Source organism: Colletotrichum chrysophilum (assembly GCF_026319265.1).
Source record: "Colletotrichum chrysophilum strain AFK26 chromosome Unknown scaffold_312, whole genome shotgun sequence".
NCBI classification, from domain to species: Eukaryota; Fungi; Ascomycota; class Sordariomycetes; order Glomerellales; family Glomerellaceae; genus Colletotrichum; species Colletotrichum chrysophilum.
The window spans coordinates 1-25,494 of record NW_026517599.1 but is presented as its reverse complement, the minus strand read 5'-3'; the positions used below and the strand labels follow the sequence as shown (position 1 = coordinate 25,494).

The following is a 25,494-nucleotide window of genomic DNA, read 5'->3' as shown; positions in this document are numbered from 1 at the left end:
GCGTGTACTACAGAGTATATAGCTAGAGCCTGCGGCCCTCCACGCCACATACCCTTCGGGAGGTCTGCCGCAAGGGCGGCCGCGCCCTTGCCGCCATGGCGTTAAATATTAAACAAACAAACAAACAAACAAACAAACATTCTACCCGTGGCAAACAACTCACAAGTGTCTCGTGAAGATATTATAGGGTATAACCTGGCGGCATGTCCAAGACTTTGATGACATCGCATCGTGTTCGAGCCCATTTGTGTCATGCCCGTCCGACAAGAGGAGCTTCATCGGCAATAGGTTCGCTGCTGGGATGGAATACTTGTTTGACATGATGCCTCATGGTCTAGACGCTGTTCTACTTTAAGTTTCGCAAGTAATTGTCCAAGATCGTGGCCCGAGGTGCTGACACCACCCTGATAGACTCTTGCTAGGATGAAGACATGTTAAATAGTAGAACACCCGGAAGGTTATTTGCTTTGTCTGCTTGAAGTTGTACCGGCTTGTTTGTAGAATAGGTAGCTTGTGGCTCGTCGTAAGTGACAACATGAACTTTTGTTTCAATATGGAGACAGTCGTTGTGCTGCTATTTGATGATGATCGGATTATGTGACATGGCGCCTCGTCAAGCCGACCACTGCACCTGCTCACGAGTGCCTGCGTCTGAGGTTGCTCTCTGATTTCTGCGCATTTCGGGGTTTCTGTACCAATATTCGACGACTTTCGGCAGCTTCTAAACGTTTTCAGTTTGCGAGGGTGAACATATTCTCTTCACATAAATATTGTGAATCTCCGGGGCAAATGCTCGACAACCCGGATTGGTTGATGGAGACTACGCTACAGCAACGCGCAATGTGGTCGACTCGAACTTCATCACGTCATACCGAGTTCATTGTCTCCAAAAGGAAAAGCACAAGAGGACGGAACATGCTTGGCAGGGGGAGTAGGAAGTCCCTCTGTCGAAACGTATCAACAATATTCGTTTATTTACCATCGGCCACAAAGAATCACGCATCCCCCTGAAGGTTAGATTACCTTCCTACGCGAGTTGTGAAGCTAGTGAGCATGGCCTTTGACGAAACTACGATTAGAACCAGCCATTCTATAAGATTATCGGCGTGTCGTGAGGTGGGATATGTCATTCTCCTATTGCTTGAGTGAGCACATTGGGCGGTTAGCCTGGCTTGGTCAGTTGGATACATCACCTATCTAGCGGAACTTATGAAATTCTACCGGAATAAGGAGTAAGAAATGTCACAAAGCTGATCGCTTCATCGTGCCTCTAATCTCATAGTGCCGGATCCGCTTTCGGCACTAAACATGCGTATTGACCTCGATGTGAATATTACGATGAGCCAAGAGAGACAGTGGAGAGATTACGACCTGTTCCCTCTCCTCAGGTCACAATAGCTTGTGATCAGTGCAACCGAGCTCAACCCCGAGCCCACGTCTGTTCCACTTTGCTGATAAACAATTAATGAGATATGTATCGATCGGCTCGGCGTATGAACATAATGAAACGTCAGAAACCGTAACAACTGTTTCCGCAGGCTACCGATACGCTCTGTCGGTTTTCCGTTCTCCGTCGGAGCCGCGTCAACGAAACCCCGAGCGAATGACGAGGAAGTGGACTTGATTGATTGTTCCTCGAGGTAATTCACGATCTATTGACACAGTTGGTCGTTGCTTCCGAGGCGTCGGTTACAGCTGATGCCAACCCATCTCCCCTGTAATTCGCACACATCGAATCAGACAAATAGCGCCATACAAGTCGGGGCTCCCGTTTCCAAATAACGCGAGTGAGCTCTGTCGACTATGGCACAAAGGAGCCGAAGCAAACATGATCTAAATGAAAGATAATAGGATCTTGCTTTGACTCCATATCTGCTTCCGTAACATTCTGCATGTCTAGCTGCTGATATCTGCTTCAAACTCAGGTGCGTGCTTAGCAAGCTAGCAGTTAACTCCCTGAAGTAAGCAGATAGGAGAAGCTTTCCATGGGGTTGATAGACAAAAAGGGTTGTGTGCAGAGTGATCTTTGCGAAATATTCCAGCGTTTCCCAAGTCAATTAAGACCATCATGGCACAGGCCTAGTACAACTTGAGCCCTCCGCGAGCGACCAGCGCGTCTCGCAGCCGTCGGCGTGATGTTTGACCCGCCGCAAGTCCGCGCGGGTGGCCGTCATGGTGGCGAGCCTAGCCAGCAGAATACCGAAGGCCGATTTCAACATATCGATTCACTGTGCGATTGAAGAAATCGGGGGTATTCCACCTGAGCTTAAGAGCGAGTTGATCGTCAACGACAACACAATATCACTAGCAAATGCGGTTTTAAGTAGAAGTACAATGCTTTCGTATACACCACGCCGAGCGTTCTTCGTCACACTGGCAATCATCGGTCCGTCCATCCCGATTTCGGGTGCTTTAAACCAGCTTTAAACCAGCTTCGGCCAGGCACAGGAACTCGGGATATTGTGATTCAATCGGGCGCGGAGAGGCTTTGCATTTGTTCCCGTATGCAATGGAAAGACGATGCGACTCATGCATGTATATCAGTCCATAAACGGCTGAACATGCATCCCTTTCGGACGCGGGGCCGAGATGCGGGCGTCAGGCCGCCTCGTCCTTCATCAGGAACAGGGTGATAAACGTCATTTAGAAGATTTCATCTTCAGAGGACGCAATGAAAGTGACCTCCCATCAATTTGCCGCATCTGACGACCGCGATGACTTGACCGGTTGAGAAAATTGGCGGGCCGCTAGGATCAAGACTTGGTCTTTTCGACTGAATCGGTGAGCTTAGCCACGAGTCCGATGAACAAGGCGAAGCCCACAGCGACTACGTTTCAGGATTCCCAATCGCAAGCCGTTAGGAGTGCTTGAAAAACTTCCTGCGAGATGCAGACCAAAGATGGCAATGCCGTTAAGCCCGCTCGGATTCAGGGCGAGTCATTAGGACGAGGAAATCTTGCGAGAACCCAATGGACCATTTGTCGGCGGCGCCGTGTAGAAACTTTGGAGATCGACGCCTGACCAGCGTTTGAAGCTTCAAACTGTCTCAAAGGCAAGACGTAACTGACGCTGTTAGACTGCAAGCTCCTCGTCCAACTTTGCGGCCAGGTCTTCGATTGAAAATCATCTTCGCGCCTTGACCCAAAATCGTCTCATCGACCTTTCAAGTTAGCCTCTAGACACCATCGCGCAGAGTGTGCACCTGTCATTATCTTATGCCACACCATTAAGAAAGCGACGAACGATGCCTGATGACGTCCGCGTCATGGGCGACGGTGATCTTCCCCAAGCTCTGATGGGCCTGCTAGTCTTTGGCGGTCGAGAGAAAGGGCGCAACGCCGGTGCCAGTGCCGAGAGAAAAAGGTTCTTCGAGGCGCACCTGACCACATGGCAGCACTTCGACTCGTTCTGTCCTGGGCGACGCCAACGTGGTATCTCATGAGCCGAATTGCAACTGAAATATGGCGCACATGCATTGCAACACGCCAGCAACCCCGCGCGATGACGACCTTCTGTTCAGAGGCATTCCTGCTGGGAACAAGCCCAAATCGGCTGGTTGTTGCTAACCCCATGCCTCGCGATCAAGATAATATCGCCAAACGCCTGCTGCGCGAAGCTCATCCACCGCAATTGCTCCCGTCTCGCGGATGGTCCTGACGGATTCGAAAGGTTTCAGTGCTAGGATGCCAGGGACAGCCTACCGCAAGTAACGGGCTTCAACTCATTCTTCGCAGTAGAAAAGATATTACCTTTTGTTTACCATTAGTTAGGTAGCGCCGCGCGCTGTCACGCAATTCCCAAGAAAAGGCCCCAACCGCCACATTCAGGATAGTGCCGCGCTTATCAGCACCATCGACACGTTAGTATTGGGAGTGACGTAGGTCATCAAATTGCCGCTCGTCGAAGCTCAGTAAGCTGCATAACGAGGGGCGCAAGACGCCTTTTCTTAAGTGCATGCTTCCAGCTTCAATAGCAAGATCATCACCACTTTGACACCAACTTGTGAAGATGATGTTTTTATGGAACATTGCAGACTGCGTTTTGGGAAAGCGCTGAGATGCTCCGGACATTCGGTAGTAGGTGTTCTGAAGCTGAAGCGCAAGAGACCTCATCGGCTGAAAAGTCTGATCTTAAATGGCGAAGCTCGTGGAAACATCGGATTCCTTTAGGAGCAGCAAATTCAGCCGGTGTCCTGATGCAATTCGAGTATGGCGAACTCCTTGATCAAGAGTGGCAGTTCTCTAGACGCGCTTTCGCAGGAGATGCGTCTGGACAAAGAGACTCCCATTAGCACCGTCTGGATTTCCGCTGCAAAGCTTGAGATGCTGGAAGAGATGTTAGTGGAAGGGACTAAGAAAATGAATCAAGCATAGCTCAGCTAAATGCAGATCCTTGATGCGTTCCCCGCGCGCAAAGTGGTCATGATGAGCATAATGGAGATTGCTTGCAGCTTGTCACTATGTCTTCTGCCTCTGACTTCTGGTGGCCCAAACCGCTGGTCATTGGGTCGCGATCGTGCAAGCCGCTCCTTGTGTACTAAAGACAAATATTTTAGGACCACATAGGAAAGAGTCGTGATGGCGTGGCGTTGCCGGTGCGTATCGAGGAGGATGAGTATAGTGATTCTCAAGCCTGGTCGGATAAGGATGTGGGCCCCAGTTAGTAATCTTGTAAGATTATAGAGAACGACATTGACACAGAAACACCTTCCTTCCCCAGCTTGACAAAATGATTACTGATCTCTTTAGAATGGAAAAGAATACCGTCTTCCGTGAAGGCCTACGTTAGGCACAGTGAGGCCTGGCGCTGGGAGTATCTCAGTTCATGTTGCTGCATGACGCGCTGGGACGAACGAAAAAGCGGTGAAAGCATGAGTTTGAGGCGATATGTAATGGCAGCAGAGGCTTGCTGTCGACCATTCTTCATTGGCGTCAATGAGATTGGCTTCAAAAGTGAGTGTCGCAGAGAAAGGAACGGTCCGTTCTCCGTAAAATGGAAATGGATGGTGTCTCACTTAGCACGAGCTTTGACAGACGAGAGCTGAGCAAAGCCCACATGGCCGGGCTTTACGATAATCTTCGTACATCATGAATTAGCTTTGGCGCCTGCCTCTCTCGAAGTCTCGGAATCTGAACCTCGCTTCCACTCATCGCGGAACTCTGCCGAATGACACGTAGGATGACTTTCTAGGCATGAACAATAGACCAGCTAGGGCTTGGCTGACATAATTAATTTCTCAGTTGTCATTCAGTCGGATGGCGGCATTGAACGTATGTGCCAAGGGAGGCCGTCTCACGTCCCGCGGTGAAGGATCAACGGTCCTGCACGGGCTTCAGAATGATTGATCCGAGGGATCACGGAGGAAAAATCCGAAAAGTAAAATGTATTTACTGCTTGCAAGTTGCCTCCCAGTGGGTATTCGAAAGGTGATTGTGGCATATGGAGGCGCCGACGGGATTGCACTGGTAGTGGTGATACGGAATGCCTATTCATGACCGGAAGTGTCTTTGTTGCTGGCTTTGGTATTCGTCGAGGAAATCGGGGATCCCCCTGCCACGACATGAGGGTTAAACTGCCGAGGAGACCTTCGTATTTGGGACCGAGGTAGAGAAATCGGGTTGGGACGCGGCGCCGATTGCTCGGAAAGGCGATGATCTCGGCGTGCTTGGGAGAAGAGAATGAAGAGTTGTTCGAGAACACCAGGACTGTCGTTGTGTTAGTGAGCGGGTCGTTGGTTTGGTTCAAGGGAAAGTGCCCGAGGTCAGGGAGAGTGGGTGGCGCTTACGCTATACTGGTCTGCGGGATGCTCGGGGAAGGCAGGGTGCTTGTCTTCTTACAGTGACCGACTGCCGATTCCAGCGATCAAATCGTCAGGTGGTGCCTGACCCTGAAGGAGATGTCACAAGGCCCGGGCCGGATCAATTCTCCCTTGCTGCTCGGCTAAAAGTTGAAACGCCACACAAAGATTCTCAGGTCGAGCTATCAAAGCTCTTTGAGCCGCGCAAGCAACCCGACGGTCAGATGAAAGAGCCAAGACGAATACTGATCCGCGGTCGTGCTGGAGTCGGGAAGACTACTCTGTGCAAGAAGATCGTACACGACTTCGTTGAAAAGGAGATGTGGAACAATCTGTTTGCTGGCGTACTCTGGGTACTGCTGCACAACCTGAAAACGTGGAACGATCCAAAGCACGGTCTGACGGGTATGCTTCGTCATATCTATCTACAGCAACATCCAGACGACGCCTCTCTGGCCAGCGCCTTACAACAGTATGTGGAGAATTCCACATCCCGCGGTACCCTTTTCATCCTCGACGGCCTGGACGAAATCTCCGAACTTTTAGACAAACGCAACCCATCCATGTTTGATTTTCTTGTAGGGCTGCTGAACCGGACGAACGTCATCATTACGACCCGGCCGCACGTCTCGCTTCCGTATGATTTCCAGAAACCTGACCTGGAGGTGGAAACAATCGGCTTCCGCTCCGATCAGGTGGAAGATTACCACGAAGCAGTTTCGACTCTGGCAGTATCCGAAAATATCCAATCATTCCTCCAGAAAAGCCCGCTGATGCGAAGCCTCCTCCGTATCCCGATTCAGTTGGACGCACTCTGCATTGTTTGGGACAAGACTCTGGTAAACAATGGCGGGTTCAAGACGATGACCCAAGTCTATGAAGCTATTGTGGAGCGGCTCTGGAGGAAGGATATCAAAAGATTGAAAGAGTCACAGCCGCATATCGAGGCGTTGTCTTCGTCCGAGATTGAGGACCATACCAAGCAAGAGATTCATATTCTTGAGTCTCTAGCTTTTAGCGGCATGCACAGTAACCTGATTGAGTTCCAGTCAGTACACCGCGAAGCTGTTCGAAAGTTTGTACGTTCTTCGCAAACTAGCTTGCCAGTCTATGAAACCATGGGACGACTCTCATTTCTGAGGACATCGGATGGGTCAGCAGACCCTGCTACCCGAAGCCATCATTTTCTACACTTGACCTTCTAGGAGTACTTTGCTGCCAAATACTTTGTGCGAATGTGGTTGGATAAACAAACGCTACAATGTGTTGATTTGAATCGCCGGGAGAAAAGCTACAAAGTCTCTCCAAAGGAGTTTCTCAGAAGAAATAAGTACACTGGACGGTACGATATTATGTGGCGTTTCGTTGCTGGATTCTTAAGTGAACATTCAAAGGAAGAAGGCGAAGATGAGCTGGAGCACTTATTCAAAGAGATTGAGCAAGAGCCTGTCGATGTTTTGGGACCAGCACATCAACGCCTCGTCATGCATTGCTTGAATGAGGCACTAAGATTACCGGATAAACTTCGAAAGGACATGGAAGACAAACTACTCGACTGGGTGCTGTTTGAGAGAAGCATCACAAGATCATCAACGTTCATTAGAGAATCAGAGATTCCAGAAGGAGTGTTGCATCGCGCCTTGAGAGCTTCTGGAGATAAAAGAGTCTTCTTGGACGTATTAAGGTATTCTCAGAGGAATCTATCAGACGCAACCATGGCCGCCCTTGTGGAACTCTTCAAGCACGAGGACAGCGACGTACGAGAGTCCGCCGCTGAAGCTCTAGGCAACCATTCGACATTATCAGACAAAATTCTTGATGCATTAGGAGCACATGTCCAGGTGGAGGAACACGTTCAGTCGGCCCCGAGTAGGTTACGTCGTTCTGAAGACCTTGAGTCTTTCTACGAAAGGTTTTTACGACGCAGCTTCAGAGAGAATTCTAGTCTTTACGCTGATGAAAGAAGCTGTACTATCAATGAAGGGTCTACAGTCAGGAAGGCGACGTTACAAAACCATCAGTTCCAGGAGGCAATTAGGAAAGCGCGTGGCCAGTTGGACACTGCGTCTTACAATTTGTGGGGTTCTCCTCCATCGCAAACCGGACATCATTAGTCTAATGTCGTCTTTCTCTCCTCGTCGACACCCTCGTTATGGCTGGGAGCAGCAGCAGGATAAGAAACAAGATGGCGTTGAATGTTCTTTTCCAAGGCCACAGAGGCAACTATCAACCATTACTTGGCAACAGAATGGGGTCATACACTGAAGCGTTTCACCAATGGTGTTCCAGCCTCTTTGCCATGCGCAGCCAGACTTTATCTGGGTGATCGCCCGGGCAGTACACGTACACGCCTTGGCAGGAAAGGAGCTATTTATTACCACTGCATATCTACCAACACATATCAGGTCCTTACCGATACCCACCTGTGCTGAACCTATCTGGGTTTCTGATCACGTTCTTCTAGTGCCCGCTACTCCGTCTTAATTCGTCACTTGGTCTGACTTTGGATTAGGCAGGTGCAGTGATGGTATGTCTTAGGATGAGATTATATAATAACTTAGGCTCGGGAATAGTGCAGGTAGCCTCTTCTCTGTTACTTTCGTTTCCTTCTCGACCCGCGCGTTTGCAGAAGCTTTTTACACTGAGATAACAGACGAATTCTGTTTTATTGCAGACTATATATAGCTATAGAACAGCAAAATATGCCTTTCTTCACGATAGTAGAAGGCCTTCGAATAACTACTATCCAGCAAGGCCTGGACAGTTCAGTGACTTGCTCAACAAAGCAGACACGAATCCTTGTATTCATAAGATCTCACCGATTCTCTTCCAATACATTATGATTGATAATCAAATTCATAGTAAGGCCTCAGGTTCGCACTCCACCGTTTGTATAGCAAGCGAGCGTTTGTATAGTGGAGGCAGGAGCCTTTTACGGGCAAGTGCACCTGCCTTCACGAATTCCATCAGCCGCCTGGAAACTCATGGAATCAGATAAATGAGCAGGGCAGCTAACTTTTTTTTTGAAAAGAATTCAGGTTCCGCTTCTTGCAAACAGCACCTCAACCTTAGTGACAATAACAACACAATGGCGACTTTCCAGCCAATATGCGCCAACCGAGCGCCAGACAAAACCAAATGCAACAACACTGGCAGGTTCGCTTGCAAGAACTGCCTTCTCGTCACAGTGGGCACCGCATTCTCCATGGAAAGATCTCGTCTCTATCTGCTAACCCAGCCTTCCTCCAGTACTGTGGCCCTGAGTGTCAGAAGTCTCACTGGACTATGCACAAACCCGACTGCAAATCTCACCTTGGAAGGGAGAGCTGGCAGCCTGACTGGGTCTTGGAGAATCGAGCTCCGGCCTTCATCGGGAATGGTCCTCCGCAGGTGACCTATGGAGCTGGGAGTTACCTTTGGGGCAACGTTCCAGCTTTTGACGTACTCCGACTTGGCGCAATCGAAGGCGTCTCCTACAATGAGCAGTTGCGCCTCTTGTTTGCCGATGAGTACCACAATCTGCGAGCTTTGAGATGAGTCTGACTTACCACACATAGCCTCCGGAGACCTTCGAAATGTTGTCAAGACCATTGCCCAACTCCCCGATAGCTACACTCAGCCTATTGAGGTGACTATAAACGACTGTGATCTGAATATTGTCGCTCGGAACGTCATCATGCTTCTCATCAGTCTCGTAGTGGACGATGTCGACATTGCGGCCGACTGCATCATCCACGTCTGGTATTCTGCCCTCCTCTGCAAATCCGACCTCGATATGCAGCATCGCATCCGCCCAGTCCTCGAGGAGGTCTGCCACAAGCTGAAGGGAAAGGGTGCTGACACCCTCCAAGCAAAGACCTGGACGTTCGGCCAGCGGTCGCTGAGACTCGTGCTGAAAAGGTCTGCGTGGGACGACCTCTTGTCCTTCACGGACACCCCCAAGGGCCTGACGGCTAATCGGGCACATGAGATTCGCAAAGCCGTCACCCTCGCCGAGAGCAGGAAGGACTATCGTGATCGTCACCTTCTGCTCCAGTCCCCGTCCCATCAAATCGCCCTAACACGCTTCCGCGAGGACAGACTTCTGCTTCCGTTTGGAGCTGCGCGTGATGCCTTTCGGCACCCCAACCCGTGAGTAACAGATTTTCTTCATCAGAGGAATGGAATATGTGGCTAACAAGCATTAGAACCATTTACCAGGAAGCGAGTTGGCCCATGTACGACAATGCCGAACCCCTCAATGGATGGTCTGCCAAGGACGTCCAAGAGACTCAGACCGGGCCTGCGACCGCCGACATCTACGGCAAGCTCTTCATCAGCCTTCGTACGGTACTTCGGGCATTTCTCCGTCGTCTTTCAAGCTCGCAGACCTCATTTAGACTGTTCCAAGTGGATGCATCTGCTCTTCCCAGGTTCTTGGAGAACAGCACCTTCAGCCGGATTGAGGTAAGTAGACATTAACACCTACAATACGGCGAAAATCTTCAGCTAACATCTCTCGTACAGGTCTCCAACATCTCCGATGCCGGATATCTCGGCATCCATCACACGCTCAACCTGATGATTCCCCTCCTTCAAAGCCCTCTCGTCGACCCCCACGGGACGCTGATCACACTGTTCATGAACGCTGTGGATGAGAATGCCACCGAAATGGAAAGGCTTACAGACATGAAGGCGGATGGCATGGTGATGAAGCGCATTCACAAGTACCTATCGCCCAGCGGAAGACCGCTCAATTATTACGACACCACAATCTTCAAAATCATGGCTGCTCGGGATTGTGTCCCAACTTATGACCACGTCTTTGACCGGTAAGTAGCGTGGTGGAGCTGTTTGCTGTGCGTTTTTGCGGCGTATGCTAACTAGTAACTACACTCCAAGGCACGCTGCGAAGCTTATGTTCTGCCAGAGTGCTCAATTGGTTGGAGCCGCGATGAAGGGAAGCCACACTGTGATCGAGAAGTGGCCGTTCAGATTGAAGCTGAGGCCCGGACAGACGGGCGCTCAGGAGGAGTTTGATCGCCTTCTCGGAGGAAGAGTTTCGAGCAAGGAGCGTTACGTGGAGTGGAAGAGAGTTTGAGTGTCAGGATGAGGCATAGAAGACGCGGAGTGCGAATCAAGGACGACGCGGTGGACGCTATTATATAGCCATGCCCCCTTCCACTCATAGGAACATAAGAGTACTTACGACCTTTTTATCTGTGTCCTACAGCTCTGGGTCTGTTATTTTGATTTGCAGCTTCTGGTTATTGGGATGGTCATGATATTGTTGAGAGCAAAAGCTCCGAAATATTAGGACGTATTGTTGCTGCCTTAGTCTATAAACAGCTTGAGCAGAATATTAAGGTTGTTACGACGCGCACTACCTGTTTTTGGCCGCCATCTCGAGGAGGCTTGTTTACCAAGATGGTCTTCTGGGCTTCCTGTTCCACCCCTTCTGGAGCAGTAGTGAATCCTCGAATTTCCACATGCATGCACATCAGAGCAAGACCTGGGAACAATAGCCAGCATCTGGGAATCCAAGCACTTGATGAGATTTCCTCCTTTGATCCACTTCATTAGGTAGCTGCTTTCCAATCTGCTACTGCCTTCTTTCATCCTATTGTAGAGGAAGGCAGCTGTTTCCTCATTCCTCATCCAGCCAGGCCGCTCCTTCTCTTTCAAGACCGCAGGCTGCTTCCAAGGCCCCTCCTTCCAGCTAGCAATTTAGCATCTAGCGCCTTCTCTTCTCTTCCTCCTACATCACCACATCCCTCGACCGATTTTCATTACCCAGCCGAGCCAGCAGCTCTCTCCTTCGCACGTATCAACCGACCGCTCCCAGTCGCTATCAACTGCTAGGGGAGCATCCAAAGGCACAACTTCCTTCCTCAACAACCACGAACCAGGCACGATGTATGCTGCTACCGCAAATCCCAAGCTGTCGGGTGACCCGAAGCCGGCCGAGGAGATGATGCTTTGCGCTATCCGCCCTATGTTGGTCAAGCCTGGTATCCTCCCCCATAACGATCCTGGTCACAATACCCTCAGAACCTTCATCGATCTCCTCGACACCACCGCTACTGAGAAGGAGCAACGTCTGAAGGTCTCTCCTTTTAGAGCCGTGGGCAACACTTTCGACTTCAGGGACCCCGCCAAGTGCCACCTGCCGAACGTTTGGCAGTTCGCTGACCAGGCCGACCTCGCTCGCCTATACGACGCCGTTTTCCGCAGCGACAAACAGCCTGACTTCGTCAAGGCCGCCAACCTTCAGATCTACATCTGGTTTCCCCAGCGTGGGCCCCAGCCTTCCAAGAAGCCCAACTTCCACCATCTGATTGACATCCGGAACCTTACCCTCTACGGCTGGTGTGGATGTCTCCCCCGCGACGACCCAAAGGTAAATTTAGATGATCAATCTCTCCCTACACATTATCACTGATACTTAGTATCTATGTCACAGACGAGCCGAACGTTAGTTCTGACGACGGACCGCGTGTTTGAGGACTGTCCGCACTGGTCAAAGTACCCTGCTACACCCGTTAATCACCTTTCTGGTAGCCACGCGGCGGCGTCCCATGGCCCCCCTCCCGTCCCGATTGGTGTCATCAACGGTCACTTCCCCCACGGGGTGCTATACCCACCTCCACCAGAGGACGAGAACCCGAACGTCGTCCCTTACCATATCTACGGTGGCATCCACTTGAACCATAGCCGCGGACTAGCACTACCGCCCCCAGGCATCCTCTCGAATGACCAGCCTGCGTGGCCTGAGTCGCACATCGTCCCCAGGGAAATTTACCTGAGCTCGTCGACATCGCAGCAGTAGGCCCCGCCGATAGCCACGCCACGGACTCATCAAGTCTCGGCCGTCGGGTGCAGGCTAGAAGAATGCAGGGAATGCAGGGCGAGCTGACGCACTTATGTTCGTGAGGTTGCCGATGATGGAAGGGGGAAGGAAAGGAAGAACACACCATATGTGTATATTACGTTAAGGGCGAGGAAGTCCGCGGGGTTGTGAACATGACGGCAAGTCGCAGCTGGGGGTATAGCGTCTTATTGAGGGCTAGGGAACCTATCATATCGCGAGGATGGTAATTTTCACATGGGAGGGAACCGCGAACATACGTATTGCAGTAAGCAAATCATTTTTTATTATGGCCTTAGTAGAGTGAGTGGCCGACTATTTCAAAGAAAGGCAAACAATTGTGACGAAGGTTGTGCGGCCGGTCCATGCCAAATCTTGTGGAGGAAGAGGGGCGAGGTGCGATAATCAGGGATTCCAAGTGGTCCCTGAGACTGGAGGTTGGGCTCCGTACGTCCGTCTACCACTACTCCGTACATAGTTGATATTAAGGAGTTTTGTCGCAAGATTACGTCTTATCTGCTTTGCAGGTTCTGCTGCTGATCACTGCCTTAAGCGTGAAGCAGTTTAAGCTCCGGCCAATTCCACGACAGGCACAACTTGTTGTTCGATCCGCCATGGCGCAAACGGTGCAGGAGCGAAAAGGGCGAGGTAATGAAACTGAGAGTGAGGGACTCAAGCGTGTCTTAAGAGAACCAGAAGACATGTAAGAAGGTGTGAGAGAACAATAACACTGTATTGAAGTGGTGGTGATGTCTGTGGAAGGAACTAGCTGGGCCGGGTTGGCTGGCGGAGACTGGAAGACCCTGGGGCCGGGTGGCGTCACAGCCGTGGGCACCTGGTGGCGCCCGAACCCCAACAGAAGGAAAAATAACAGGAAGGGTCGGGGAGAGTAAAGAAGAGAGACGCAGAGGCCCGGCGGCCTAACACGTAGGCCCCTCACGCCCAGCCATCCCTCGCAGGAAATCGAGCATAACGAAAAGGTCTTGGGGGAGGTGGGTGGAGGTGAAAGTGAGGCGACGTTGAGAAGTCCAGGGAGGAAGATGGCGGGGGCGTGAGAGAAGGTCGATTTCGTCGGGGAGGGGAAGGGGGTGGGCGGATAGAAGTAGTTACGGACGGAGGACGGTGCGGCGGCGCAGAGGTGGAGACACAGACGGGCACCGTTTCGCGTGCTGAGTCATCTGGGATCCTGCTCTTCTAGATGAGCCCCCCCTCATTAGCTTATCTATGGGAGAGCGGACAGGATCCCGAGTTTTCCAATGGGTATGGTCATATGTGCCTGTTGGTGCCCGCACATTCATATATATAGGTATTGACGATCTGGCTACCTGCCGTGCCTGCGTGTGCGGCTTCGTCATCGGTGAGTTTTCTATCGACAGCGCATTCTAGGTAAAAATAACACCCATTGATATTGGCATATGACTCTGCAGATACAAGGTTTTGAGAATGCGGTCCTTGAGTATTACTGAGACGGCAACAGCAATCTCAGACGGGCGGCCGCGATTCGGTGCACGACGCCCCACAGCTCCGTCTTAGTGTATACCTTAAGCCGTTCAAGGCTCGGGTAAAGTGGGTCCAGCACCGGGTTGGGTCCCGGGTTGGGTCCATAGCGGTCACCTCTGAGACAAATCTTTGTGGAGCTGCCTCCCATCTGAAGCCGAGGCAATTCTTTCCTACAAGTCAACGGCGGGCAACCCAGTATCTATCTGATTTGAAGTTCAGCATGATCTGTGCAGCACGGGAAAGGGGCAGAAGCTCGACACCTGGATAGAGACTGGCCCCATGAGCTGGTGTAGCTGCTTAAAGGGGCTGCTGCCTGTGCGTCGCGAGACATGCTTTCCGGAAATGCCGTCAGACGGATGCTCTCTCTCCGATTGGTGCAGTCTTCTTTCTCTCAGTTTTCCATTCAACCCAAGGTCACTCCTGCCTTTCAACGCCTCTCCTTCTCATCCAGAACCTCACTGGGAAATGGCTGCCCCGTAGGTTGCAATAGCACGCGAGACAGTGCCTTCTGTCGGATGCTTCGAAACCATAAGGTAGCCACCACTTAACACTCCTTCCCGGTTATCCACCTTTCGTCTTCAGGGTAAGTCAGGTTCCTCGGTGGTGTACACTTCCCAGAAACTTGGGCGACGCTTTCCACTGACTTCAGGGCAGCCCAAATCTGGTTCCAAAATCAAAAGTCCCAGATGAACGCCACTCTCTTTGCCCCAACGCTGCCCCGACAATCGTATTTTCCCATTTCCTTTTTTGTCGCACCCGCTACTCGGACGGCTTTTCGATCATCCATTTGCCACATTCTCAATCCCCGCGAGTTATTCGACTGCATGCTTCGCATCACGATGCCTGACCGCGGCTACACATTTTCCGACGACGTTCGTGATGCAATGTCACCTATACTCGAGCTCGACGAAGACAACGAATCACATCCCGAAACTACAGTCAACGATCACCAACGTCTCGAAGATGACCACACAAGCGACCAGAGTGGACCCAGTGCCAGTGCCGACAACTCCCCTCCACAACAAACTCCGGATCGGCCCGAAGGCTGCGAGTACTCGCTAGGCTCAAAGCCTTACCTCTTCAAGCTCTGTGGCCATGTCAGTTGTCCCCAACTCCCCGCCTTACCCTTTTCCAAGTCCGTGCCGGAAGCTTGGCTGACTTGGCGGGTAGCGGTTGTGTCGATCCTGCTACCGTCACAATCCCATATGCTGCAACAAGGACCAATCTGTCATATTCGTCTACCCTGAGGACAGGTGCCCCGTGTGCCTTTGTGACGACAAGCCAATGGGAATCGCTAGCTGCGGTAAGTGATTCCACGCCCTGTCCTCCAATAATGCGACTTCCGGAACTCTGATCCCGTCAAAAGGCCACTCAAAGTGCGATGAATGCTGGCTGTTACCAACTCTTTTGGCTGAGGACAGCTTCAGTCTATGCGCTGTATGCAAAGAGCCATGGAAGGAGACTCCAATACATAGGTACATGCTACAGAAGCAGATCGAGCTGCCGTCATCCCCTGAATAAGATTGGTGCCTTGACGGGGGACTCAGCAGACTACTTCCATTTCTCAGCCATACTGTCCCCAAGCGGTGTTATGTCGAAGGGCTTTTCGTGGCGCCTTCATTTGTTTCGGTTTCCTGTGTGAAGACACTCATGCAGACCTAGCGTCAAAAGAATATCATCATTTTCGTTGGAATCTGGTGCACTCAATCTTCTCTGTCGCGAATGCCAGAACGGTATTCTATTCACCTTCAAAATCTACTGAGTCCTTCGCCTCCTCGTCCGTGTCGTGATCACGACGGAGTCATTGCTGGTAGCAGGCATCAAGGTTGCAAATTGCAACCGCTCAACTTTGTCTCCCCTCCCACCCCATGGGTATCCCGCAAGTACTGGACTAAGATCCAGTCAACTTGGCGCCTCTCCATGTACTCGTGAATCTTTCCAGGAGGCTCGCCCTCACTGGCTAATACACATTGCTACAATAATTTCAGTGTTGCTCTCTATCTCCATGATCCGCATCACCACGATCTATTTTGCTAGATACTACGCTCTGAGTCAGAGCGTTCTGATTCTCCCGCTGCCAACCCTGCCATCTTATCCGGCCAATCACCGTAATTTCCCATTCTGGTCTACACCCTGGCCCCTTCGACTTCAAGGCACAGCGACGAATCCACCCGCTACAGTGCGAGCATCTATAGCTCAACTGCGGCCTAACGCCAGCACATCGAGTAGCCAGATTTTCTCCAATTTTGTTCCCATTGAATTTCTTGTTCGCTTAAATAAAGTGTGCATTAGCCAAAAAAATATTTGATCATCTGTACACCGCATACCTATGTACTGGCGTCATGGAGTCGTCGATGAGGTAGCAACCGACAGAGGGCGCCAGCAGCCAATCTTCGGTCTCTGGTGAAAAACAGCTGTAGCTATGCCACAGGACCGGGTCAACCACAGATATATCGCACTCCGAAAGCCACAAAGACTACATGGATCTAATCCTGACGATAGTTAAGGATGTCTCATTCGAATTCCAATAGTCCATCGAGAGACCGCGACATCTGGTACCGTCGACTTCGCTGATGGTGACGGCAAGGATAACAGGCCTCACAGTTTCGTCCTAGTATACGTGGTCGCCAATAAATAACGCTCGACTTAATATACCATTGCAGCGCTACTAACCGACCAAGTCGAATCAAACAAATCAATCAATCAGCTAATCAAACCAAGGCTATTCAGCGAAGCAAATAATCAAGTTATCATCGCCCTAGATTTAGACGATTTGATGAAATCGGCGCTAGCCCGGATTATATATAATCCGGTCTCCGGACTAATCGGAGGCCACGGATTAACCCAGAGGCCCCGCCCTAGCCTGGGTCATCCGGCCCCACCTAGCCCCGAACGCGGCCCCATTAGCCGGGCTAAAAAGCCCGGCCCCCGCCGTTCTCGAACCCACGGCCTAGAAAAGTGGGTCGACGAAAAAAAAAAGCCGCGCCTGCGGCGTACTTTACTACTACGCTACGAAGCTCCTTTATCGATTAAGTTTATTAAATCAAGTTCACATAAACCAAACAGCCAAACCGATCGTGATTTTTAGACCAAACAGTCAAATCAGACCCCTCGATTTGACTTGATTGATCGGTTAGTAGCGCTGTACCATTGTACTATTTCTTCCTGTTAAGCCTAGCAACGAGCCGCAAACGTACTTTTAGGTGTCAATCTCAGCTTTTAAACATCTCCAATCACTGAATCATAGCTTCGAACCTAAACTATTCGTCGATATTTCTCTCGGTATGTTTGCCCACAGGGGAGTCGGTGCAGGGAAGTCGGCATTAAGAGAGCCCAGCTCGAAGACAGAGTCGGCTAATTCAAAAACCAACTGTAGCAATGAAGGGCGGCAATTTGCCCGCGCGCGGCGCGCCGTCCATCGAGCGTGCCACCACCGATCTAGTGGGGTTGCTGATCTACTCGTTCTTCATCCTTCGCTATAATGATGAGCCGGTGGGGCTAGTGCGACATGGTTTCTAAACCTGGACCTCCGGTAAGGGATCGTACCCTTTCATCGAGGCCACGTTGCATCTGACTTGATTTATGCTGGGCATAATGTACGGTACGGACACGAGGCAGTGGGCTTTCGCAACATGTCCTAAACGTGGCAATCAAGAGACGGAGCTAGGTGACGTGGTATATTCTGTCTGCAGCGTTACAATGTTGCGGAATATTCGTTAGACTGCATTTACACGATTGATCTAAAGCCGTCGGGAAGAAAGCAGACTTGAGGCAACCTCTGACCAGCGGCGACTCCGTAGGCTCAGCGTTGTAGAGTTTATGAGGCCTTCATCAACTAACATTCGCTCTCGCATCCACTCGGTTTCGTTTTGTGAACAAGGACGAGTCAGGGTCGTTAATAAGTGTGAAACTCAAAACCTTAATAGAATGTAAGAGACTGCCTGATTCGCTCCACAGTGTCGTCTAAGTCGGTTACTTTTGCTACGAGTCCGTGGCATCTCCATATGCACCTTCCTAGGGTTTGAACATGAGTAGAAAAAGTGTATATATGTCTACGTATATTCTCGTAGTTATTGAGTTTAGAAAGCAACCCTTAGTATCGCTTGGCTTTATCATCTAACTCGTTCATATCTCCCCTGAAGGTATGTATCCATTTAGTTGGCTCAGAATTCTTTTCGGCTAACAGCAATCTTGATCGCCGCGTTCCGACATTCAAGCATGAAGGTCCTCACCTACGTCGGCTTGTTGCTCCTGTATGGAACCTGCACTGTCGCTGGTGCATGCGCTTGCATCGTCGGTTCAATACAAGGCAAGTCGCCTGATTACGCGGCTATTCAAAAATGCTGCAAAGGGTCAGGCGACAAGCTGGCGGGAAGCTTTTGCGAGACGGCAGACCAGGCGACTTTCCAGACCTGCTGTGATAGCGCAATCGCCGCAACACACTCTCCGCCCACGGGGTCCAGCGTTATTCAATGTGGGCTGTGAGTGCTTACCCACTGCTTGAAGCACGACAGATAGCAATTTGGTTCGGTTGGATTTAGTGCGGTATTTTTGGCTTGAGTATTCGGTGTTCTGTAAAGGAATATTGAGTCCAAGTTGAGGAATGAATAGAATCGATGAGCATGCAGCACGAAATCGACTTGAGTACCAACAAATGACACGCTTTCGTTTCATCATCAAACATATATATCACCATGTCACAGCTCATAAGAAGCAGGTGAATCAAGCCTCAGACCATCCAAGAAAGCTTTTGTTTCCGACTTCTTCTTCGTCAGTCTTCTTCTCGCGAAGTAGCATATGCACGCCGTGAAGTTCTTCCGCTTTAGCTTTGAGAACCGGCACAGCACACCACCAAGGTAGCTGAAGCAGGCTCAGTCCACCTCATCATACCCTGTCCAGGATGTTCATCTTGTACTAGGGCCAATGGGTCTCAGTCGACCAGCGTCCGAGACACTCGAAAGCCGCGGCAAAGACGTAGATGCCCTGAAGTTGTTAGACCATAAAATCTGCACAGCGCAAGTCTGATCAGTGACAGCTCTCGTTCGGGACCATCCGGAGCATCGGGACTTACCATCTTCCTCCCCTCTATTGTTGTTGCATCAAAGGTCCTGTAGTGACCATGCACAAAGATGGCGGGCAGAAATGGAAGTTCCCGCAGGGCGATTTGCGCACAGGACGCAGCCCCCAAACATTGCGATCCCTATGGCGCAGCTGGCCATGGAGTCGGACCACGCACAACCACCAGTAGCTGTTGAAGAGCAACAGGGCGCGACCAAGTTCATGTGCAGTAGGTGATGCGGTCGACGATTGATCTGTATGTAACCTTGCTTGATATGAGAGATATTCGAGCTGACCGTTGAGGCTTTTGCTTTTGCTGTGGCTGTGGCTGTTGATACATTGTGGATAAACGGTGGCTAGAAAGTAATCAACCAGGAAGGTTCAATCAACATCATAAATCTGGCGTCTCAAAACATCCAAGAATGAGCGCGAACACAAAGAACAGTTCGACATTCAGTCGAGGCTCACTCGAATTCGGCACTGGCGTCATGCATCTCGCGCCCTTAAGGGAAAGCGGTAGCTGGGGAAGTGGGAGCTTTCGCCGTGGGGGATTTCTGAGGGGCAGTTCTCGAGACTGAGCCAACCCACGTGAACAGTGTCTGTGCTGGCTTCAGCGGGCAAGTCAAGTCTTGCCTGAATCGGTATTCACATGACGTTATTTGTTGCGGAGCCCATGCATCAGCACTTGCACTTCACCTTGCCAACGGTACGCCACCAAAGTTCAGGCAGATCGCTTCTTCTGATTATTCGCAATCGTGAAGATCGAGGATGACTAATACGACGCCAGCCAATTGATTGACCATCCTGCTTCCATGACGCCAGCAGGCAACCTCCCCGGTCGTCTGATCTCATGGCAATTACATTTGCTCAAAGGTCCCTAAAGGTCCCTCGTCTTCGACGACACCTGTTCACCGTGACCCCTAGTTTGAGTCGCGCCCCCATGTACTGACCTGGGAAAGAGGCCGGAGCTTTCTCGCAGGTTTCACGATGACGAACAATCTCTTGTGACGTTGTCAACCTCACACCGTGCTGTAGGGGGGAAAACTTGTCCGGAGGGTGCAATTGCCAGGGCACCGCTGAGCAGAAGGACGCGGACCGGTCATGACCTGTCACAGAGTTGCCCGAGCTAAGATGCCCTTCAATCAAAACTACGGTGAAGAGGTACCGACGGGGGCGCCGGAAGAGCATTCAGCGTGCGTGTCTTCAAGCCTGTTGAAGTAACTAACAAATCACCGAGGAGCGAGCTCACGATTCATTGACTGTATGTATGAATGTCATTCGCGAAAAGCATTCGATGGTTTATCTTAGCGGACTTTGATTCTCCCGACTAACGATTTGGAGTAGAGAGCCCCTTCCACCAAAACGAGGTTTGAGATTGATTTCCTATTTCGTGTTCCAGTGTCGCCTAATTTCCCCTTCGAGCGTGGTGGCATGAGAACAGAAAATCTTGGAAGAAAACTGCAAAGAAGTAGGAGAGCTGGGGTTGGTGTGGCATCGCAAGTTGCAAGCTCTACGGTTTTTCTTCACGCATGGCCGGGCATTCAGACCATCTAAAAGGCTTGCAGGTTTGTGCTCTGAACCTTGAGCTGTTTATAAACTACGTGAATGTGATTAATCGTACTTGCTGTCAGCTAGATTTCGATTCGCTGTTGAAGGATTATTGGAGTTAGACGGAGGGTTGATATCGGCGGCCAGGCTTTGGCGGGGACTCGTCTTGTAGGCGCGTCACGTCACCGCCGAAAAGTCGTCCTGGCCAGGAGCAAAACCGGAATTACGGTTGCATTGCGGGTTCCATCGTCATCCTCGGCACTGTGACGGGGGTGCTGCCCGCTCCTATTCCCACAGGAGCTGCGAAGCAATCAACTTATGAAATCGGCCGACTGGCGCAATGGTAGCGCGTCAGACTTCTACTGATATACAGTGATCTGAAGGCTGCGGGTTCGAGACCCGCGTTGGTCAATCAGGAAGCTGAGTTATAGGATTCCAAGCACTCTCTTCTTGTTTTTATTTTGTTGTTTCTAGTTCTTTGTGTGAATTCCAGTGTGAAGTGATGAGATGGCCGAAAGAAAGATAAGGGCCCCCTTTGCTCTATCTACACCCTCTAAATATGGCTGCGCAGCAGTATGCGTTGTTAGACAGTATAGCCTCTGCGTTCCACAAAGGACAAGCTAAAGCCGTGGTGTTCTTAATGCCGCCGTCAGATCTGGATTCCAACAGTAGGTCGGGGATGCCGAGGGCGAGGCTGAAGCTGCAAGGGCCGGTGCACCCTTCCTCCGGGTCTTGTTTGCATTCCCCACGCTTTTTGAGATCACATCGAAATATCTTCAAACTGCCCAATACTTAAGCAACGTGGAGCAACTGCGCGGGAATTCCCTACGGATCGCCTGCACGGTCAACCATCATGCTCGATGGAGCTTATCTCATTTTAGGATGAAATCAGTGTCTTTTATCTTCCTGTTGGCCAGTTGATAGACCAATGGCCGTTTGAATGGCAGGTTGAGGTTGGTCGTCTCGGCGTTACGGTGTCGGTTGTTCGTGAGAAACAAACAGTCGCGCAGCGATTGTGGCGCGACGGGCGACGCACGATGCAGTGCCGTGCGTTTAGGGTTGGTAATTGATGAGAAAGACATCCGTCAATGTTAGAGACGAGGTGGTGACAGGTTTGGACACAATGCAACCTCTGAGAGACATTTGGTCGAACAGATGTCAAGCGTTGTGCCTCCCCATTCCTCTCTGGGTGCCTCGGAGACGCAGATCCCTCACGAGATAAAGATTTTTGAACGTTTCCTATCAACCTAGCTCGTGGAGGGAAGCATTCATGGCTTTGCAGTTTGCAAGCTCGTATTTTTCGTGGCCTGCATCTCCTTGCTACGCATTCCGAGACCCACCATCCGGCCCCGCTCGGCGCTCAAGACCGAAGAGCGCCGAAGGCAACGCGCCGAACGTTGAACGAATGTGTGCATTTAACTGTGTAGCAACCAGGTTCTTCCCAGTCAGCAGTAGTCTCAACACCAAACAATTCTCTTTAGATAGCTCAGGGAATTAGTTCGTGTATCGTGAACACCCCCTTGAACACGATTGCCAGATCTCACTTCACCAGGTCCCATCCCGGATGCAGCTTTGTCAAATCATGGTCTACCTACATCCAGAGATTATCGCCTTCTGTTTGGCTGATCGCGTTGTCTTGTCCGGCCTTCAAGATGCTGCAGCCTTAAAGGCCCACCTGGCACGACAGGCCTTTTGGAAAGTGACTCTCCATCCAGAAACCAAAGTCCAGGTGATGAAAGTGAAAGTAAATATCCAGCATGCGAATGGCCAAATAATTAGCTGCATTAACGATCACATGAAATTCAATCTGCTGGGATTTTGGGAGGTCGGCCTCCCAAGTCGCTGAGATTCGAAGACCCGGACGATAATACACTAGCCATCCACCAGCGTACAAGTGCGCCTCTGTTCAAGAGATCGGCCCGGGAAAAGAAGGGCAAAATTTGTTTAAAGCTGTTTAGATTTTCAAACACCAAGTATTAAAGTACGAGTTCCACGTTCGAACTCCAGTTATGGGATCAGGAGGGCAAGGCCATAAGTTGTCTCCACGATCTTCTGAAGCCATCAAATACAGAGGTTAGGACTACTTCCGGGACATTGTGAAGTCATTAAATACCGTCACTGCCATCAAGGAACGATCTCCCGCGTCTTACTGTTCGGCCCGGTGTTTGATGGCCATTATGATATTTCTCTGGCAAACAAATGATCGTCGCCAACAGTCGGAGTCTAGAGTTCAGCATTCTGTTCGGGTTTTCCTGGAGTGGCCAAACCTCACAGGCCAGGGCCTTTCTCATCATAATGCCCGTCAAATCCCTGAAAGTACCTCGGGCTTTCGCGACGTCATCCCTTTGAAGCAAGAAACGGGATAACCAAAAAAGCGGCCAAGCTGTTCCGGGCGACTTCAGCTCGAGTTGGCCGATGCCACAGGTCTGCAATCTCCCTTTTTAAAGGCCTCCATTCCGAAAATAAAAAGCACGGCTGACCACAGCATCAGCTGTGGTGGATCTTGTGATTGATATCGCAGCATCAGTGGGGACGAGTCTTGGAGAGCCCAACGGGCAGTGATTAGATGATTGCCCGCGAGCGAATTGGGATGTTACGGAACATTGCTCATTTGCTCCGGTGATGGAATGGAAAGAAACACTCAAGAAGGTGGCTGATGATGTAGAGTAGATAACGGGGTGAAGACTTCGAATGACAACACGAGAGTACATGAAGAGGGCCGTTCCGGAGAGGCGTCTTCTGCAACTCGAAGGTAAGTTCCAGCGCATTTCAACCGTTCATTACAAGGTGATGCTTTTCACCGCTGCTGGAGGGAGCATCTCTGAGGTGAGGTCAGTCATGCGCGACAGCATGAGAAGTCTCCTTCCAGAAGCACTGGTTCGGGAGAAGCTTGATACGTCCCAAGCCCTGGTATGAACGAAAAGTAAAACTTCAATAGGATTCTGCACTAGTGTGAAGTGAATGTCCAAGAGTACATCAAGTACCTGTTCTGGTGCTCGCCCAGCCTCTCCATCGCATGCGTTGTACTTCTTGTGGTGAAGAGAAAAGGCCTGTGGCTAAAATAATACGTTTCTTTTGAATGCAACCCGCTATGTCATTCATAAAATGAATCCATTGGCCGCTACCCATGTCATGGTGGTTCTCTCGCCACAGAAACTGACCGCCTCTGCCTGATGTACTTCCATCGTCCAAAGTTTGTCATGAAACGTACCGGTCGGTGGCATCTCAGTTCAACACTTCTGTAGTCCTCAACTCGATTTTGCTTTTGAAAAGCAGCGACACAGCCTGTGTGAGTCTAAATAGTAGGTAGTCCCCGATAGTAACGTCGTCGGTATAGTACTTGAGATCACGGCGATTGGGGCCCCACGCCTTGTTCCACCAGATGTCGATCGAGGTCATTGCTTTCAAGTAGGCTAGACCCCAATCTGCTTGGTCTGAACTTGCTCCAATATCTCTGACGATGATATTCACGAGGAGATAACGACTTCTTCGGGCGTGCATCAGGTGATCCGGCATCGGTGGGAGGTGGAGAGGCTCGAGCCCATTTGGGTGGACCACCTAGGTGCCCGCGTGGTTGAATGGATAGGGCGAGGGAACCGATTGTGTGTTGTTCAGGCTCTGGCTGGGCGTAGCGCTATTGTTGGCTTGGTGATCCACCTCCAGCTGGTGGCGGTTTTCTTCGTTATCCACCTTCATCCGCTTATGCCCGCCTTCCGTCGTTTGGATACCATCATCGTTTGATCCGGCGACGTCCTGAGAACTCTGACTGCGTTTCTTCCAGTCGCTGCTTTGATTATTCGCCTCGGTCTTCGGTTCATCGCCTTCCGTCGTCTGGGCATGGTCAGCGTTCGATCCGGTGACGTTCGAAAGACTCTGGCCATGGGAGGCGTGGTTGTTGCTTTGGCTCATGTTGATGTAGTGGGAATTCAATGATTGGTCTTATGGACTGTAGTAGACGAAGGATGTGGGAATGCGAGTGATTCTGCTGTTTTGGGTCGTTGGAATGTCGTTATTGTTGTTGTTGGAGATGAAGTGACGTTGGTGGGGGACGGGGCATCCGAAAGGCACATGGGAACCACCAGACCTGCCCTGGGACTTTCCCAAATCCCTTGCCTGCCCAATGCAAGACTGGCAGGAGGATACATGCCGGGCAGGTTCGTTCCATCGGCAAGGATGCTCAGTTGCAACACCATTCTTCAGGCACGCATGCTGTCTCATCACTGGTTGGGCAGGCATGGAGGAGGTCCCTTCGTTGTGCATTGTCGCACTGGACCGTTTTACCCACGACAGGAGGTCGCACCTGGAGCCGTCCTTGGTGCGTAGACTGCCGGCCTTGAGCGGGTTGAAGGAGATCCCATGGGGTTGCTGGATGGGATGCAGGGAAGGGACTGCCCCGGGAACACCATTGATGGTGGGGTATTACCTTATTGACCGGGGCGATGCTCGGTGTAGCGGTGTGTTCGGTGTGTTCGGTGTAGTCACGGTGTGTCGAGTGTGCTCTATGCGCGGGTCCCGTCGGCAGCAGCACGCCCTGATCACGGAAACACGGAAACAGTTCCGCCCTCCATCCCCCAACTAAACTCAATTTCCCCCCGCACCCACCATGACGCGCCTCCCCATCCCTCTTGCCCCCTCCGCCATGCCATTTTCGCTTCGCTGCCAGGGTTGCACAATGACCTGCGTCTAGAAACCGGAGCTTGGACGGGGCACACAGCGACGGCTGGCCAGACCGACACCATTTATT

The 25,494-nt window shown here is 51.0% G+C and overlaps 3 protein-coding genes and 1 non-coding gene across 4 annotated transcripts; all 4 read left to right on the top strand.

Moving 5' to 3' along the window:
* Window positions 1-6,021: 6,021 nt before the first annotated feature.
* Window positions 6,022-6,937, top strand: COL26b_014229 (uncharacterized protein; the record flags this gene model as incomplete). Its single annotated transcript, XM_053186805.1, has 2 exons — window positions 6,022-6,876; window positions 6,905-6,937. 2 exons carry the CDS (start codon window positions 6,022-6,024, stop codon window positions 6,935-6,937), a joined length of 888 nt encoding a protein of 295 aa, XP_053029252.1.
* Window positions 6,938-9,473: 2,536 nt separating this feature from the next.
* COL26b_014228 (uncharacterized protein) lies at window positions 9,474-10,877 on the top strand (the record flags this gene model as incomplete). The annotated part of the gene is made up of 4 exons (XM_053186804.1): window positions 9,474-9,928; window positions 9,985-10,243; window positions 10,304-10,608; window positions 10,679-10,877. 4 exons carry the CDS (start codon window positions 9,474-9,476, stop codon window positions 10,875-10,877), a joined length of 1,218 nt encoding a protein of 405 aa, XP_053029251.1.
* An 813-nt stretch (window positions 10,878-11,690) lies between these two features.
* Window positions 11,691-12,605, top strand: COL26b_014227 (uncharacterized protein; the record flags this gene model as incomplete). The annotated part of the gene is made up of 2 exons (XM_053186803.1): window positions 11,691-12,176; window positions 12,240-12,605. The coding sequence occupies 2 exons, from the start codon at window positions 11,691-11,693 to the stop codon at window positions 12,603-12,605; spliced, it is 852 nt and encodes a 283-aa protein (XP_053029250.1).
* Window positions 12,606-21,076: 8,471 nt separating this feature from the next.
* On the top strand, window positions 21,077-21,161 carry COL26b_014226. The gene has a single exon. It is a non-coding gene; the product is annotated as a tRNA-Arg (tRNA).
* Window positions 21,162-25,494: the final 4,333 nt, after the last annotated feature.